General features: G+C 64.0%; 1 protein-coding gene across 1 annotated transcript in view; it reads right to left on the reverse strand.

Moving 5' to 3' along the window:
• Cacna1i (calcium voltage-gated channel subunit alpha1 I) overlaps window positions 1-11,204 on the reverse strand; it is a gene marked incomplete at both ends in the record, with an annotated part of 82,331 nt that overhangs the window by 30,490 nt on the left and 40,637 nt on the right. Inside the window, 5 exon segments of the mRNA XM_048802981.1 lie at window positions 1,375-1,793; window positions 3,773-4,085; window positions 6,449-6,541; window positions 7,762-8,077; window positions 8,598-8,757. Coding sequence (XP_048658938.1) covers window positions 1,375-1,793; window positions 3,773-4,085; window positions 6,449-6,541; window positions 7,762-8,077; window positions 8,598-8,757 — 1,301 coding nt within the window.

An 11,204-nucleotide genomic window follows, 5' to 3' on the forward strand; every position in this document is an offset into this window, starting at 1 on the left:
GGGGGGGGGGGGGGGGGCAGGACCCCAACTTGGAGGGCAGCTGTGAAGACTCAGGGCCACCAGGCTGGCTCAGAGGTTGGCACTTGGCAGAGGCTGAGTAGCTGGCCTCCCTTTGACGGAGAGGATATGCAGCCAGGGCGCCTGCTTCCTGTGTGGACCCTACACCTGAGCACAGCCTCCCCCACCTGCTGACCTGGGCAGAGGGGTGACGGCTTCAGACACCTGTTGTCTGAGGAACAAGGCAGCGCCAGGGTCGGGCTAAGAACCCTGCTCAGCAGGATGTGGCAGAAGGAGCAGGGGTGGGGTGGGGGCAGGTCAGACAAGAAGACCCTGAGGAGACTGGTCAGGGACCCTGACTGAGCCCAAGGCTGGGGCTCGGGGGCAGAGGGAGCCGTGGTGTCACCTAGGAGGGCACAGGCACACCAAGCCCACCTCCAACAAACAGCCCTGCCTTGTGTGATCTGCCTGTTCCCGGGGTGTCACCGCTGCCTCCCTGGCCAGTTCCAAGGATGAACTGTTCGCCAAATTCCGAGGATGAACTCGTGGGCCTCTCCCACTGGCAGGGATGTGGCCCAGGGATGGTGCAGAGGGGTGCAGACACTCGGCCCCACCCTCGCGGGCAGCTGCCCCGGTGGGGCCTTCCCCAGGAGCACTGCCCCCACCCCGGCCTCTGGGCCAGGGAGGCCGGGCTGGACAGGGGAGGCGCTGCCTGTCACTCCAGCTGCGCGGCCCTCCCTGGAGACCGTTTTAATTAAGCTGGAAAGACTGGCAACCAGCAGCTCAAGGCAGCCCCAGGGGCCGCATTTAAGTAAATTGAATGGAGCCTGTGCTCAGGGAGCTGGTGACGGGGTGCGGCCCCCCGCACAGGCACGGGGCGCAGGTCTTACAAAAGGAAGGACGTGCGGAGGCCAAGGGGGCTCGATCTTGCCCCAGGAGGTGGCCTCAGACTGGGCCTCTGGCTGGCTGGGGGACCTCAGGTCAGTGACTCCCCTTCCTGGGCCTCAGCATTCTCAGCTGCCAAGTGGGGGTGCCCTCGCCAGACTGGGGTGCGGGCTAAGGGACCTGTCCCCCAGAGGTCTGCCAGACAGCAAAAGCCAAAAATTGGTATTTTTCCAAATGGAGCCAGGACTTGTCCGGGCTGTCACCCCAGAGGTGGCCTGTGGACAGGGGCATGGGTGCAGAGCACAGTCCTGTCCTTTGAAGTGTCACTCACCTTGGGGCAGCAGACACCAGCATCCCCCTCCTTTGGGGGTGAACCAAAGCCAGCTCCAGCTAGAAGCAGGAGACAGGCACAGACGGGGCGGCCCACCTGGGTCCCCGCTGGGCACCTTCTGCCCTCCCCACCTGCCACCCACACCCGGCACCCACACTGGCCTGCTCATGGTGCTCGATGCCCATGCTGACGGTGTTGACCAGGATGGCCATCATGATGCCCCGGTTGAAGTACTTGCTGTCCACGATGCCCCGCAGCTTGGCCCGCGTCTCCCGCCACACGTCCCCACACAGCCGGACTGCCCCCACCTGCTCCTCCTCGTCCTCTTTGCCTAGGCCCGAGGAGCCCCCGTCCTCGCTGCTCCGGGGCCCGTCCCCATCGGCTTCAGCCTCGCCGCCACCGGAGCCACCGGAGCCCGAGCCCTCCTGGCCCGAGTCGGTGCTGCCGGGACCCGAGGACCGCCGGCCCGCCTGGTGCTGGCAGTGCGGGCAGCTGGTGGGGTCGGAGGCCAGCATGGCAGAGATGGGCTGCACCAGCGTGTGGGGTGTGGGGTCCAGGGCGCTGTGTCTCGGGCACAGCTCTGCAAAGCAAACGAGGCAGTGTCAGTGCCGACCCCAGGCCTGGCCACCAGGGCACAGGGGCCGCCTGGAGCAAGTCTGTCCCACCTGGGGGTGACGGTTCCCCTCTCTGGGCTCTGTCTGGAGCCAGGCGGAAGCAGAGACCAGCAGGCCACGGGAGTCCCTGCACTGACACACGATGGGACTGGGGCAGGTGTCCCTGCTGTTGGTCACTTCTGCCCTTGGTGCTGGGCCAGTCACTTAACAGACCCTCCCAGGTCCTGGTCACAGAGCCCGGGGACTGGGTGGAGAGGGGACAACCTAGGTGGCCGAGGTGTTCCTCAGCTCTCCGCCTGTGTCTCCCGGGGAGCGAGGAGACGGAGCCTGGGGCGGGGCAGGCTCACTCTGCAAGCCCCTGGACACCCCGACACAGGAGAGTCAGGGCTGGGTGGGGACAGGCAGGAAGGGCCGCAGGGGCCACAGCTCACATGCCCTTCATGCCCCAGGAGAACCTGAGCAGCCTGGGGCTTGGACTGGAGGCCTGTGGCTGGGCCCAGGTCTGAGGAGAGGTGGCAGAGAGGCCTCCCTCTGGCTGGTTGGGCGCTTCATTAAGTTTTTCTCTGTTTTTCTAGAATAATCACGTTTTGCTCATGTAAGGAAAAAAGGCAACAATGAAGGGAAAGCGAAGCCTGTGACACGGGACAGCTGCCCTTCGTCTCCGCACTTGCCTCCAAGTGCTTCCCAGCCCTGGACAGAGCCCTGGGACAGCTTCCTGGCTCTGGAGCCAGGGGCCCAGCACCACCCACCCCGGCTCCAGAGGGCAGGCCAAAGCCCTTCAGGCCCCGGACACCCTGGGGGGAGGTCTGCAGGCCCAGGCACGGCCGCAGCCCCTCTAGAAGGACTCCCCTGCCGCAAGCTCAGGGGGAGGGCGGCAGCGGCAGGAAGGCCTCAAGGTAGATGCCCTCCCCGTGTCCTCCAGCAGGCGGGGGCCAGCCTTGCCCAGACCCCAGCTCCCCTGTCTGCAGGCTGGGCCAGCCCACGGGCACCTGGAGCCTCCTCCAAGGCCACACCCGGACGGCTGGCATCCCAGGGTGGTGGGCCACAGCCTCCGGCCTCCCAGGGCGGGGCCTGGGTGCTGACCTTATGGCCACCAGGAGCCGAGGCCGGCTAACCCCACCCCACCCCATGGTCGGGGTCACACAGGGAACAGCACATGGCACGCTCCTCCCCCGCTGCTCCGGTGACAGTTCCAGGGCCTGCCAACTGCTCAGCACCCAGTTGGGAGGAAAGGGGACAGAGCTGGGCCCTCCCCTCCCTGCTGGCCTCCTCCTGGGACTGGGGTGTTCGCAGCTGGAGGTGGACACTTAGCAAAGCCCTGGGTAACTAACATTCCATGTGACTGGGTGACACCCAGGTCCACTGAAGTGACTCCCTCATCTCCTTGGACTTTATTTTTCCCATCTGAAAACCAGGGTACTATTTCCCAGCCTGCCACCTTCTGGGGACCATGTCCGCTCTCAGGATTCAGGTGAGGGGCCCCTTTCCCACAAACTACCCGGCAGCACTTGGCATGAGACATGGCCCCAGCAGGGGCAGAACAGGGTGGCTCATGTCCCTGCCTTGCCAGACCTTGGTGCCAGGTGCCAGAACTCACAGCTCAGCCACAATGGTAGCTGGGGACAGCTACAGGAGGCTGGTGGGTGGGGACCTACAAGACTGAGGTCAGATCACGTTCCCCTCTGCCCAGCACGGCTCCCGGGGCAGGGCCCAGGTCTGTGCGCAGGGGAGTCCCCCGGGGCTGGGGCTGAGCCCTGGGGTGAGCAAGGGAGGCCCGGGCAGGTGCGCCTGGAGCTCCTGGCCGCCGGGGAAATGCTTGACCCTGAAATGAAGACCCGGCCCCAAGCCTTGGGACACCTCTCTCGGGCTGGGGAGGTGGGACCCATCAGCAGCAGCGAGTCCCCAGGTGGCGGCACACCCACCGTCTCGTGTCAGGGCCACTTACTGCAGTGCCTGGGGTCCTTGGCGTGGGGCCCGGGCCTGGCAGGGGCAGGTGCCCCTGGGCCCAGGACCTGGCGCCGGCTCTGCAGGGCCTGGTAGAGGCCCAGGGTGCGACGCTTGGCCTTGCGCAGGATGTGGCAGACGTACTGGAAGATCTCCTCGTAGCAGTCGCCGGGCTCGGCGTAGCTGGCCACCGTGCTGGAGGACAGGTAGCGCTGCCGCTGCTCCAGCATCAGCCGGTGCTCCCGCTGCTTGGTCTCCGAGAACTGGGTCGCTATGACAACGAGGCACAGGTTGATCATGAAGAAGGAGCCCACCTGTGACCAACGGGAGGAGAGGACAGGGACAGGGACAGAGGGGACGGTGGGGGAGGGGAGGTGGAGGTGGAGAAGGGGCCAGCAGGAAGACACAGGGAGAGAGACAGAGAGAGGGAGAGAGAGTCAGGGAGACCCCGAGACAGAGATGGAGATGGGGAGACAGCAGCCAGAGTGGAGAGAGGAGGAGGACGGGGACAGACCAGAGACACCCACAGAGGGAGGACAGCAGGGGGCCAGCAGAGAGCAAGGACAAGGGGGACACAGGAGAGAGTGACACAGGCTCAGGAAGATTTGGGGCATGGGTGACACCGAGTTGGGGGAAGAGACAGGGACAGAGAGGAGCAGGGGAGGGTGGAGGGTCCCAGAGAGACAGAGGCACAGACACAGATGGGGACAGGAAAAGACGGCTGAGGCCTTGCTCCAGGCGAAGGCGTGGCCCAGGCTGCTCTCCAGGCCCCACGGGGCCCACTCCAAGCCAGGCCATGCTCCGGCCCGAGGCCCCGGCCACCCCCGACGCTGGCATTGAGGCCAGGGAGGGAGGCTGCGGCCCATCTTGGACCACTTGGGCCCTGAGTCCTACTCTCCAGCCTGGACTTTGGCTTTCTTTGTGCCTGAAGGGACAGTTGGGGAGAGGCTGCCCAGCTAGCACAAGGCCCCGCCCCTCAGGGGCCATCCTGGGCACAAGAGGTGTCCTGTGCTTCTGGGGTGCAGCCCCTCCCCTGACATTTGCGAACTTCTGAATGAGCTCAGCTGCCAGTGGCCAGAAGGGCCAGCGCCTGGCCTGTGCTCTGCCCCACCTGCAGCATGACGGGGACTGTGTGGGGGCTGAGGAGCCCTCTCCAGCTGTGTGGCCCAGGCCAGGGATTCAGAACCGAAGCTCGTGCCCCTGCATGGCCAGGCACGAGGGTGAACGTCAGTGTGTCTGTCCAGCTCTGCCCTCTGCACCCTCCACGTGCCTCAAAACACTCGGCCCCAGCCAGCTTGCTCTACCCTGGGATGGGACCACCTGGGGCCCCTCCTCAGCAGCAGCAAGAGCAGCAGAGCACACTTATTGAGCACCTGCTGTGTGCGGGGTTTGCAGGTTTGGGGCTCTGCCTTCCCAGACCCAGGAGCTAAGTGCTGTCACATGCCGACTTCATAAAGTGGCTCGAGGGCCACCCTGGCTCCCCCGGAGGAGCAGAGGGCAACTTCTCCAGCCCCTCCGGAACTCCAGCTCCTCTACCACCCCCAGCTCCATGGCGCTCCTCCCGCAGGGCTCCCATCCAGAAGGCGCTCCCCTGCTCGACACCCAAGGCCTTTAAGGCTCAATTCTGGCATCTCCTTCAGGGACCCTCCCATGTCCCCAGCCTCCCCTGGGTGGGGGAGGGCCCCGGGGCTTCCCTCCACCACGGCACCTAAGAGATAGGCCAGGAGACTCCCCCCAGACTGGCTGAACCGCCCCTCCCTTCCCAGCACTGGGCTCCGGCCTGGTGTGGGGTGGGCCTTCCTGATTGTTCTGGTGAGTGGACAGCAGAGCTGACCAGGCCGGGTCCCTTTCTCTTGTGTGGCTGGTCTCCTGGGTCCAAGGCCCCGGCCTCCCCAGGAGAGCACTGCAGCTAAGCCAGGAGCAGGGGCATCTTGGGTCACTTGCCAGCGCCCTGACCCCCAGCTTAGGATGGGGGTGCCCCAGCGGGCCAAGCATGCCCCCTCCCACCACCAAGAGGCCAGAGGACCGACCCCACAGTGGCGGGGAGTGAGCAGCACCTCCCGGGAGTGAAATCACCTTGACATTTTGGGGGGACTGCGCTGTGGTTGAAGCTGCAGTCAAGCATGACAAGGTGGACGAGCCTGCTCTGGGGACACTGTGGGGACAGGAAGCAGAAAGGCCAGCCTGCGAGGGCCGACAGAGCCTCGTCTCCTGGTCAGTCCAGGGGGCAGAGCTGCCTGAGAGGCAGAGGGACCTCCCCACCAGGTCACCAGGATCACGCGCCTCTTTCCAAACCTTGCTCTGCTAGTGGCCCCACACTTTGGTTTCAGAGATTGTGTCTTCCTGTCCCAGGAAAACAGGGACAAGCCGGGGCCCTTGAAAAGCACCATCCTGGGGCCACACCTACAGCTAAGGTCATGAGAAGGATGTGTTCCCAGAGACACATGGTGGAGAAGCCAAGCAGGTGCAACGGGTGGATCCAACGCCCAGGAGTGAGAAACAAAGGCCCTCAGAAGTGACAGATGCTTCCAGCAGCCGCCCCTGATGCGCCTGTCAATCACCCCAGTCAGCCGCATTTAAAAATAGCCCCTCCTGCTGCCTCCCCCCTCCTCCAGTCCCCTTCCCCTGGTCCGTGGGTCCTGAGCCAGCCCAGCAGCCCCCGGCTCCCGACACTTACTATGATCAGCAGAATAAAGTAGATGAAGTTGTAGAAGGAGTGGGCGTCCATCACGTAGTACATGATCTCCACCCAGCCTTCCAGGGTGATCACCTGCAGCCGGCACCGAGGGCGAGAGGGGAGAGCCTGATGTGCACCAGGTCGCAGACACGCCGCCCTTGTAGGGCAGCCTCTCCATCCACGAGATACAGACCAGGAAACGGTGGTTCAGAGAGGTGAGGACACTTGCCCAACGTCAAACAGCCAGGCAGTACTAGAGCCAGGACTTCAATCCTGGTCCCGCTCACTCTAGACCTCACCCCATTTCAGGGGTCTCACTGGGCTACTGGCCCACCCGGGGCCTCAGCTGCTTCTTCGTACACGGGGATGGCGGAGGCCCCCGGGCACGGCTCGGGTGACGCTCACTGGATCCCAAATGTGTGCACTGGACGAGGCTGGTGGGACTGTCTCCCCTGCCCCACCCGATGTCTTCCCAGAGAGGGAGAGGGGCAGCCTCAAGAAAGACCAGCTCTGAGGTGTGTCTGTCCCTGGCAAAGCCCAGACACGGCCCCAAGACACGGCCTGCAGCTCTGAATTCCCAGCGCTGTGCTCCTGCTCCTCATGGCTACAGGCTTCCCGGCTCTGCCCGCGCCAGCCACATCCCTCCTGAGGACAGCGGGAGCTGAGTCTTGACTGAGCACCCACCGAGCATGGGCTGCCTCCTGCCCGTCACCTGGCCTATTCCCAGTACCCAGCATGAGGGGCCTGGGGTCATACCCATTATAAAGATTAGGAAACCAAGGCACAGAGAGGTTGAGCAGCTATCCAAGGTCCTTCAGCCCCATTCCACAAACAAACCCTCTGCTGAGGACAGGTACGGGGTCAGTGCAGGGCCAACCGTGCCACCCAGGCAGGCTACCGTGGCTTTGGGAGGGCAGGTGTGTGCACTGGGTCACAAGATGGGACATGGCTTCCACTGACACGGGACAAGCTGATCTCTGCTGTCACCCCACCAGGAATGTCCTTCCTCCCTCGCACCCCAGGGGACACTGCGTGCCTTGGCCAGTCCTCCAAGGACCGCACGTGTGTCCTGCCTGTCCTCTGTGGGGACCTCCCAGCCAGCACCTCTGCCTCCGGAACCTGGGACTGCACACGGCACAGACTCTGCAGGCGGCCGGGCCAGTCCCCATCTGGCCATTTATCAGTCTGTCTGCCTGTAAGACGGGCACAATGGCACCTGTGGTGCCCGCAGGCCGGGCAGGTTCCAGGGAGACCGGGTGGCAAACACCTGCTGGGTGGAGAGGCTCCGGTGGCCCCGGGCCTGAGGACCTCACCTGGAAGATGACGATCCAGGCGTAACCGATGTTGTCGAAGTTGATGGCGCCCTTGTGGGGGTTGGCGCTGCCCGTGCGGCACACGTTGTAGTAGCGGTTCCAGTTGACGCAGAGCCCGCTGGCGTTGAGGTCCGGGCGCCCCGCCCCGAAGTCGTAGACGTCGTCCTTGGACAGGCAGCACTCGCGACCCTGCTCCTTGAGCGGGGGGATCTCGTGGCAGCCCATGATGCCATTGTCCCCCGACAGGGAGCAGATGAAGGGCATCTCGTCATCTTCCTCTGGCTGGTAGTAGGGGGGCAGGGCCACGTCCCCTTGTCTGCCCACGGTGAGGGCGGGTCAAAGAAGGGAAGGGAGGGGTCACTGCCAGGAGGACCGGAAAGGGAAGGCCACGCCGGGGCAGGCTGGCCCTCCGCCCTGCCTGAGTTCCTTTCCCACCTCCCTCAGTCCCACTGTAATCCCCTGAGAGCGTCCCCTCCCCTGGGGAACTGTCCCCGACTCCCTGGGACCTCACCATGTCTAGCCCAGACCTCCATTAGGGCTGCTGGGGCAGCTAAGTCCAGCTCCCCAGGGAGGCCTCCAGGCCCTGGGCCCCTAGGCTGTTGGGTCAGCACATAGTAGGTGCTCAATAAGCGCACGCTGAACTCACCAGCCCAGCAGACCAGGGTAGTTCACCTGTGTGCCCCTGCACCAGCCCCTCCTCTGCTCTGGATCCGGGGACCAGAGATGACACAGAGCCCATGGGGCTAAGGCCTAGGTCCCCCCAAGCCCATGGGGTCCTGGCCTGCTCTTCTCCGTGGACCTGCCAGGCAGCTCGGGGTCACCCAGTGGGAGCACACCCAGGCGGGGTTGGCAGGACGATGGAGGGAAACCGTCCTAAGACGGCAATGAACTCCACCTCCGCACTGTGAGTCCTGACGGGACCAGAGAGCCGCAGAGCCAAGAAGAACCACGTCGAAATCACCGCACCCACCGCACGGCCCGTCAGGACCGAGGATGCTGCAAGTGTGAGCACACACGTGTGTGCACTGTCAGAGGTGTGCAGACCACACGACCCTGGAGGGGCCATTTGGCAACAGTCAACAGGTGACACCCCACCCACTGCATCCTGTCACCGACTCTAATAAGGCATCGCTGGGGACAGCTGGACCTTTCAGTGACCGGTCCTAGGACAACTGAAGGCCCATTAAGTGCATCAGCACATCTTGATGTCCCCCCAGCCACCCAGCGGACACAAAGCCACTGGAGACGGAAGATTTAAAGGGCAGCTTCTAAAAGCCAGCCAGGGAGAATGGGCTTCGGGACCTTGGGCTAGGACACAGGGCAAGGCTAAAGAATGCCGGTGAACTGGATGTCACTCTTGAACAGAGAGACTCTGCCCATGGAGAGACACGGCCAGAGTGGGAAAGCAGTGCCTTCGTCCTTGTGTCTGGAGTGAATCCACTGAGTGACTGTGCGGCTACTAATTTATGCAACTATGCATTTGGGTCGCTCCTGGGTTTGGGGCTCTTGTGCCTTATAAATATTCCTGCCCACGTCCTTGGGTGGATCTAAGCCGCCCTTTCTTTTGAGCAAATGCTCAGGGGCGGAGTTGCCGGCTGAGGCTGCACCAGAGTCTCCACCAGCAGAGTGTGGGCGTCCAGGGCGCCGACGGCCGGTGGCACTGAGCACCGTCAGCCCTGAGCTTAGCCGTCTAGCGGGGGGGTCATGGGATCTGTGGTTTGAGTATGCGTTGTCCCTGAAGGACAGCAGTGGTGAACGCCCTTCCACAGTCCATCGGCCGCGTGCCTGCCCCTTGTGAAGTTTCTGCTGAGCTCTCTGGGACCATTTTTAGATCTGATCATTGGCACCTGTCGTGACTCCATAGATTCTGCAGGTCTGAGCTCCTGGTGGACACATGTACTGCAAATATTTTATTCCAGCCTGGGTTTTCCTTTTGAGAATTAGTCACTCTTGAAAACCCGTCAGCAGAGGTCTGAGAGTCACGGCCACCATGGATCCACCCAGAAGGCAGAGTCCCTGGGCCTGAGTGCAGGGTGGGGAGGGCTCACTAGAACTGGACACAGGGCCCGCCTGGCGGGTCCCTGCCCTCCCTGGCCCCCGACTCTCACCTGAGGCATCCCCTCGGAGCTCTCTGCCAGCACCACTGCCTCAGTCCAGGGAAGCTGGGGCAGCTGCGCCTGTGTCCAGACCCCAGCTCAGACGACCAGCCTCTCACACAGCACCAGGCAGCCCATGCTGTCCCCGTGGCCACCATCCAGCCCTCCTTCTCCCACTGCAGCTCAGCCATGCCTCCCACCCCTCCTCTGAGGTTACCCACAGCCTCTGCTGGCTGACTGCAACTTACATGCTGTGTGCCCTCGGGCAAGTGACCTCACCTCTCTGAGCCAAGTGTGAAATGAAGATGATAACATACTTCCCTCACAGCACCCTGCTGAGAGTAGTGCCCAGCAAGTACTGAGGCCCCTGTAAATACCAGATGTCTCAACCTGCGTCACCCTAGGGTCACCCTCTGGGCCCCTGGGATTCCAGGTGCCATCTCAGCGCCTGCCCTACGAATGACCACGCCCACCCCCAGGAACTTCTAGGCAAGTGGGGGACACAAGGACACCCCCAGCTGCCTGGGCAACACTCAGCTGCTCACGGTGCTGCCTGGGGCCAAGCCCTTTCCCAGGGCCCGGTGCCCTGTGGCTTGGTCGCCCTCACAGTACCCCACGGTGGGGAAACTGAGGCACGGAAGTTTGGCTACTTGCTCCCAAAGTCACAAGGCTAGCAAGTGGCCTTGGCAGAAGTTGACCCCAAAGGCCAGGCGTCATGTGCCTCGCCCAACACCACCCCAGCCCCCCACCTGCCAGGAGACACCCCCGTCTTTCCAAGAGCCACTCGGCCTCCCGTCCTCAGACTGGAGAAGCCTGCCCTGCGCTGGCCTCGGACCCGGCTCCCTCTGCCACAGCCCAGAGCCCAGCTGCTGGCCGCGCACTCGCCCAGAATGGAGGCCGGGTGAAGTCCTCCACAGCCCGAGGCCCCGCACAGGGCCTGGCCGCTGGAAGGGGCTGATGGTGGGCCACGTCCGGACACCCACCCAGGGGCCGGTGCTTGGAGGGAGCCTTGCTGTGTGGCCCTGGCCACGTCCCTTCCCTCTCCAGGCCTCAGTGTTACCTGCACGGTGAGAACTGGACAGAGGCTCCCGGAGGCCCAGCAGATGATGAGCGCCCGGCCCCATGTCCACAGCAACCTCCCCCCCACCGTCATGGCAGCCAGCTCGGGGCTGGGGCCACCCCACAGGGCCAGGCCTGACAACGGAGAGGGGACGTGCAGGGACCAGGCGGGGAGACCGCATGGCAGGAGGAGCCGCCGTCCTGGTCCCAGCCTGTCCTGCCGGGCTGGAGGCACATTGAGCCTTGAAGGCCAGGCCAGGAGAAGCGGCTGCCACCCCGTCCCCTCCC

This window comes from Marmota marmota, unplaced genomic scaffold (assembly GCF_001458135.2).
Source record: "Marmota marmota marmota unplaced genomic scaffold, marMar, whole genome shotgun sequence".
In the NCBI taxonomy this organism is placed as follows: Eukaryota; Metazoa; Chordata; class Mammalia; order Rodentia; family Sciuridae; genus Marmota; species Marmota marmota.